Raw genomic sequence first — 6,814 nt, forward strand, 5'->3', positions numbered from 1 at the left:
TAGTGGGGCGCGTGCGCCGCACTCGGGGTGGCTTTCCACCACCATATGGAACGTCACGCTGGGGACCAGCAGATGTACGTATTGATCCAGGGCCGTTAGATGGGTCGTGACACATTTCACCTTATCAATAATTCGCGGTGGCGTGTTTAGGGACGTGCTTCTCGCTGATGGTTTGTTGCATGACACGTCGTCATGTTGCCCTGTAGGTGGCAGCACATGCATGCATGGGCGGGGTGTAAGCAATTTCAGATGTATGCCCGTATTAACGGCCAGCTTGCGGCCATTCGGACCGTCACCGAGGCGTACGGCCGGACTGAGACCTCCCCATGTGGCCATTCCAGACCGGGACCAGGGGCCGACGATGGCCAACCGCCCGGGCAGCAAGTACGAGGCGGTGCCGTCCTTCTCCGACTACGGCCGCGGCGGAGGTGGGTGTGACGGCGGGGCCGGGTCGGGTCGGTCGCCGCCACGCTGACCCTCCGGATCGGGATCCGAGGCGAGGCGCGCAGTGCAACTGCCGCAGCCAGGCTCCAGGCTGAACATGACGCCCGGTTTTGCGCGTTGCTGGGGTCGACGGCGCGCGTGTTTGATGCACTTTCCTCAGGTTGCTCGTGTGAAGTGGAACTCGCCGAGTGCCTCGTCTCGTCCTGCTGAGCGGCCGTCGTAAGGCGTATTTTAACGTAACGTAACCTGTTGTAGATCGAGGTGGTGGCGGTTATGGTTATGGTGACAGGCGAGGGGACGACCGGTACGGAAGTCGAGACGACCGCTACGGGGATAGAGGTATGGCCACGCCCTCAGTGGGGCGCTTACAGCCTTGTCCTGTGATGTGAAAACCTGATGTGTTGGAGCACTCCTATTCCTTGTGACTTGCATGCAAGGCAGTCTCGTCTTGATGGGTCTCTTGGTCTGCGGGCTTAGGAAGCCAGTGGAGTTTCTCAAGGCCGCGTCCGAATTTTCTATACGGACACCTTGTCGCTGCGGGACACTGCTTTTCCTCAGCTTCTGTCAATTATTTTGACCTCACCTAATTGACCGTAACGTAATCTGTTGTAGATCGAGGTGGTGGTGGTTATGGTTATGACAGACGAGGCGACGACCGATACGGAAGTCGAGACGACCGCTACGGGGATAGAGGTATGGCCAGATCCGTCTCTGCGCCAGTGCAACGCTTCCTGGGAACTTGCCATGGGGTTGGCGCCTGATTTCTGAAAGTGGCCTTGTCGAACCCGCTGGTCGAAACATTTGAAATTCTGTGTCACGGTATGTTGTTTGCGGCTGGGCTATTGGTGAGGCTTTGTCACGTGCTGGTTCTGGATGAGTCACTAGCGGAATGATGACTGGATGGACGCCGCTTTTCTTGAGCTGCCGTTGTGGTTCTTTGGCCAAGGGTGTGATTGCTGAGTTTAAGGTATTTTGCGCTATCGTTTAGTGCTTGTATGGCTCTCGTTGCATTATAAGCTATTGTGCGATACGCTGTTTGCCAGACATTGTAACGTTAGGAATGCTGCGCAGCCGATTGCTTGTTTAAGCATAACACGTCGTCCTCGAAAGAGGAGAACTTCCGTTTCTTTTCTTTCTTCACAAGATGACGCATCAGGATATCAGGCTCGGCCCATTCTGCGCTGTATTTTACGATGCCGCATGTGCATCACCAAATCAAGAAGCTTGGATGATTTCAGTTCTTCGAATGCTTTGTTCTTTTCATTTTCCTTCGTCGTCCCCCTCCAGAAAAAAGAAGCCGCCCCAGAAGAAAGAAGTCTGAAATTGTCACGAACTTATGTTCCGCTCCTCTTTTGTAACCCACCCATTGTCTCAATATTCCGTTGAACATCATCACCAGGCTGCGTCTTAGCAATAGCCACAGGACTCTCCGATAAATCTAACGCACCGTAACGTAATCTGTTGTAGATCGAGTGGGCGGTGGTTATGGTTATGACAGACGAAGGGACGACCGTTACGGAAGTCGAGACGACCGCTACGGTGACAGAGGTATGGTGAGACCCACGTCTGCACCAGCTCGCCGCTCGCGCCGAGCGCCGTGGTCCATGCTCGCCGCGTACGCTAGAGAGTGTCCTCGTCGACATTCGTATCCGGCTAGAGAGCGAATGCTGTTCCGTGCCAGCGTGTGGACCGATGAGCGGCTGACCCGCTTGTTTGGGCGCCTACGGACGCCGAAGCGAGGCCTGGATGCTGACGCAACGCTACGTAATCTGTTGTAGATCGAGGAGGAGGCGGTGGCTTTGGCTATGACAGACGAGGCGACGACCGATACGGAAGTCGAGACGACCGCTACGGGGATAGAGGTATGGCCCGACCCACGTTTTCACCAGTGTAAACAACAGCAATTTGCTTCTGGATGCCAACTGCCGTGATAGCGTCGTACGTTCGTGTTTCGTGGGTCCTTTCCTCAGTTGTGGTTCATGCACTCTATGCGGTTAAGCAAAGCCTTACGCCAGTGAGTGTCTAGAGAGTAAGCATTGGAAGTTGCGGGAAGAGATCGCCTCCCTCACGCTGACTGATATGTTTGAGCTATGCCACTGATTTCGACCGGTGCTTCAGCCGATACCAGCCATCAGAGGCCAGCGGGAGGCGCCGCTCTCTTGCGTTGCTGTCGCGTTGCTCGGTATCCATGCGACAGCGCTCTGCGGCTCTGTCCGTTGGCCTCACTCGGCTTAGTTCGTACGACGTCGGCTGCGTCCCGACATCTAGACACTCCTTTTCAGCGGGTATTTCGAGCGACGTTAGCGTACCAGGCGAGCGTGCCTCCCTGAGCCATCTCCACTCGTGCGGCGGTCTGCGCCGTCGGGGCGCCGCCAAACGAACGCCGCACTCTATGTGTGTCGTCTCCTACGCGCCGCTGCTGAACTGTTTACATAGCACAAGTGGGTGGGCCGTGATGCAAAGCGACCGTGATGCCCTCGCCGTCTGACAGCTAAGAGGCCGCCGAGACGCGGCGGAGCGCAGCGCTGGCAACCGGGCCCGTCGGCTTACGCGTCGTTTGCCCGTGCTCGCAGACCGCGGCGGGCGGCGGCGGCGGCTTCGGCTACGACCGACGGGGGGACGACCGCTTTCGGCGACCGAGGTAGGCTGCCGGTGGCGGCCGACGCGGGTGTTGCGGCATGGTCGCTTTAAACAGAGGGACGCGACGCACGGGCGCTCAAAGGGTGTTGGTTAGGGAATGCGTGGGGAGTGTGATGAGTGAATGCACGGAGGATACAGGGGGTGCCAGTCATCGCTCGGGCTGCGCACGCAACGAACGTGGGCGACCGCTGGCGTGCACGGAATGATGATGATGGTGATGTGCACAGTGTTGATGACAAAACGCACGTATTTTCACTGAACGGGGAAGTGCACGTGCCAGCTCTACTTTGGCGATTGATATTACAGTAAAGGTAAAATTAAAATTGCCGTTGTGGCGTTGTTCCTGTGTTTGCTCTGCTATTAGGCTGCGCTCGCTTTCATTGCCTGCGTGATTTGGAAGGCGACTTCGATATTTGTTGCATTTGTTTTTGCGTCGTCACGCAGAACTGCTCAGTGTATTCGGGTGCGTCGTGCTATCTCCTTGAAGAATTTGCACTGCGTTCAGTCGTTCTTCAACGCGTACAGTAAACAATGTCTTCGTGCGAAAGGTCAGTTGACGGCAGGGGGAGAATGGACCGTGCCGAGCATTGCGGCATGTTCAACTTTCGCCGCCAAATGTTGTGGTCCACCTGGGATTTCACCATCAGATGGTAGAGGTCGAGGCTCACAAACACTGCTTAGTATTATCCCTGATAACGGAAATCCATCCATTGCCAGAGTTGGAATTAAATCTAAAAAAACCATCATGCCATACAGGTTTTGGCACAGATGGGACTCTGCGGGCGTTTCTGTACTCTGATCGGTGCTGGTCGCGTGTCCTGTCCCATCCCGCCTTCTCTGCCCCCCCCCCCCCCGCGCGTCTGACCTCTGACCCTGGCCGCCGCGTGTGACACGGTCTCCCGTCTGCCCTGTTCCAGGCCGGGATGACAGGTAACTGCGCCGGCGCGCCGTCCGAGCCGGGGCGGCGGGCCGCCCGTCAACTCTGCACTCGGCGGCCGGCCCGGCTGGTGCGGCTGCATCGGCCAGCGCGTGACGTCCGTTAACTAGTCGATCAACGTGACTTGGCGCGGACGGCGCTCCCCAAACTGCTGCACCAACCGCCTCTCCCCTCCCCGCGCTACCCACGTTTAAAGGGATGTGGCAGCGCGGGGAACGGCATCCTTTGAGCAACCTGGTACAACGCGATGAACTTAAATCAGCCATCATCAGTCGTAAATAAGATTCCCCTCTAGTTATAAACGTGGATCACAAAAACTCGCCATTGGTGCTGGAGATTTGCCAGTAGGCTTGTGACGGTCGCTTGCCGCGATTAGGCGATTCAGCTGTGCTCTGCAGTCACGCCTGGTGGTTCTGTTTCTCAGGGACGGTCCGCGGTATGGTTCCAGGGACGGCCCGCGTGATAGCAGGGACGGGCCGCGCTACGAGCCGAGCGACGGACCGCGCGGCGATTCCAGGGACGGCCCCCGCTACGGAGGCAGGGACGGACCAGACAGCGCCGAGGGCTCCACAGGTGAGCTTCGCCTCCGCGCCGCCGGCACCGCTGACGAGCGTGTTCACCCGAGCGGCGCTGCTGGCGCCGCCGGCCGGCCAGTGAGTGACGTCACGCCCGCGTGCCGGCAGCCGACGGCGACCGGGCGGCACCGGCGCGGCCCAAGCTGAACCTGAAGCCGCGCTCGGTGCCGGCCGAGGAGATCGGAAAGCCGGCGGCGTCCAGCAGCATCTTCGGCGGAGCGCGGCCCGTCGACACGACGGCGCGCGAGCGCGAGGTGGAGGAGCGGCTCAAGGGCCTGTCGACGGAGCGGGCCGCGGCCGCCGCCGACCGACGGCGCGCCCTCCGGCTCGCAGCGGCGCGCTGAGGCCTCGCGCGACATCCGCCTCGCCGACGGGCCGCCGCCCAAGCCCAAGGCTGACCAGGTGAGCCTCCGGCGCGGTGCTGGAGGGAGGCTGGAGCGCGGCTGGGCTCGGATGGGTCCGCCGCCTGTCGATTGAGGCCGGCGCGACGAGGCTGTAATGAGCGTCCCGTGTTGTATTGGTGGTGCTCTTGTGTGTCGCTCCGCGTGCTTGCCCTCTGAGTCTGACGATGCTGTCGTTGCAGGACGAGCGGGCGGCCAGTTCCGGAGAGACCAATGGGAAGGCGGAGGGCGCCGAGAGGTACGTGTTGCGCCGCCCTGAGGACTGGACACGGCCGTCTGTCGCGTCCGCCCCACACGGGCCCGCACGCCCCTAGCGGTACCGTGCGTGACGCGTGAATCAACAGACCTGCTGAGACGCCGCTGTCGCTGGGGCACGCAGGGTGGCGATGTGTCTGACGTCGTGAACTCCACCTACGGCGTCAGTCTGGCCTCTGTCAAAGACGGCGTGCATCCGGTGTTGGCGGGTGAGCGCTCGCTTACGCGTGACCGTGTCGACCTTCGACCCATCGACCAGCCTGCGGCCGCCTGGTGCTAGCCGACCACTTCTTGACGTCTGCGTGTGTCCTTGTCCTTATGTCTGTCCTCACTCTGTCGACAAACCGCTCCTTGATGTGTACATGTCTGGGATGTCGATGCGTCTGTCCCCACCCTGTCGACAAGCCACTCCTTGACGTCTGCGTGTCTGGGGTGTCCTGATGTCTGTCCGCTCTGTGTCCACTCTGTCGACAAAACACTCCTATGTCCACAAACCACTATGTATGTCCACGCTGTCGGCAAACCACTCCTACGTGTCTGGGGTGTTGGTGTGTCTGTCCCCACATCACCAGCCCACCACTCCGTGACGTCTGGGAGGCTGTGTAACGCCGCATAGCGTCGCGCAGTGTATGGCCGGGCCGTGCGGCTGGAGCTCTCGCGCGCCCAAGCGTCCGCCTGACACGGCCTCGCTCGACAGGCGGGAGCGGGCGCCGCGCCCGCCCAAGGTGCTGGACGAGAAGCCGGCCGAGTTCGCCCAGCCCACCATGTACAGCGCACTGGCCGAAGAGGACGACTAGGCGGCGCGGCAGAGGCGCCGACACGAGCGAGCCGACCGCGCACGGGGCGCGCCACCGCCCGCGCGGCCACGCGCAGTGGGCGCCGCCCGGGCCCGGCCGGCGCGCGCGAGACGGGCGGCGCCCCGGGAGAGGAGGCAGCGCCCCTGTCGACCAGGCGGCGCTCCGGTCGACCAGGGTCGGGCCCGAGGGGAGCCAGGGCTCGGAGTCAGGAGGGCGCGTCGCGTCGCGGGGAGGCGGGAGAGGACGGAGTCGGGGCCCCGAGTCGAGGAGGCCGGCTTCGAGTCAGGGTCCGCCGGGCGTCGCACAGCGGGGCGACCCGGCCGCCCGCCAGCGCTGGACGTCCGTCGGCGCTACTTGTGCTATAACGCCGCTTGCGGGTGGAGCGTAACAGCCCGGCACGAATATTCTCTAAATTGGTAATCGGACGAGGGTACTTTTGTATTCTTACGTTGTTTGGCAAATATATGTCCTAGTAGCGTGGCGCCATGTTTCCATGACGACAGTGGTGCTGTAAAGACGATGACGATCTGTGCTGTCGGTAGTGGCGCGCAGCGGGCGGATAGCCCGTGAGCATGCCACGCAGCGGCCGTTCCGTACGCCGAGATCATGACGTCCACTCTAAGTGGCTGCGATGATGCACGGCCGGGATGAGGGGGGGGAGGGGGGGGGGGGGGGGTTGCGAGTCTCCTACCATTGCCATCTTTGCCCCCAGAAATACTGATCGCGAAGCCTTCAGAGTATTAATGTGGGGTAGTGTCTCTGATA

At 60.9% G+C, this 6,814-nt stretch overlaps 1 protein-coding gene and 1 long non-coding RNA gene across 5 annotated transcripts; both read left to right on the forward strand.

The window, feature by feature from the left end:
* Window positions 1-342: 342 nt before the first annotated feature.
* Window positions 343-2,414, forward strand: LOC119098935 (transformer-2 protein homolog). 4 transcript variants are annotated; one of them, XM_037221988.1, is made up of 5 exons: window positions 343-428; window positions 700-783; window positions 1,057-1,137; window positions 1,912-1,992; window positions 2,223-2,409. In XM_037221988.1, exons 1-5 carry the CDS (start codon window positions 362-364, stop codon window positions 2,336-2,338), a joined length of 429 nt encoding a protein of 142 aa, XP_037077883.1. In that variant the 5' UTR covers window positions 343-361; the 3' UTR covers window positions 2,339-2,409. The 4 variants fall into 4 exon arrangements, 3 of the variants coding, with proteins under 3 accessions (XP_037077883.1, XP_037077885.1, XP_037077884.1); XM_037221990.1 differs by lacking the exon at window positions 1,057-1,137 and having other exon boundaries at window positions 2,223-2,414; XM_037221989.1 differs by lacking the exon at window positions 1,912-1,992 and having other exon boundaries at window positions 2,223-2,403.
* Window positions 2,415-3,072: 658 nt separating this feature from the next.
* LOC119099509 (uncharacterized) lies at window positions 3,073-4,891 on the forward strand. Its single transcript, XR_005094389.1, has 4 exons — window positions 3,073-3,085; window positions 4,002-4,014; window positions 4,446-4,594; window positions 4,705-4,891. It is a non-coding gene; the product is annotated as an uncharacterized LOC119099509 (long non-coding RNA).
* Window positions 4,892-6,814: the final 1,923 nt, after the last annotated feature.

Source organism: Pollicipes pollicipes, unplaced genomic scaffold, assembly GCF_011947565.3.
Source record: "Pollicipes pollicipes isolate AB1234 unplaced genomic scaffold, Ppol_2.1 Scaffold_4740;HRSCAF=5597_pilon_pilon_pilon, whole genome shotgun sequence".
Lineage (NCBI taxonomy): Eukaryota > Metazoa > Arthropoda > Thecostraca > Pollicipedomorpha > Pollicipedidae > Pollicipes > Pollicipes pollicipes.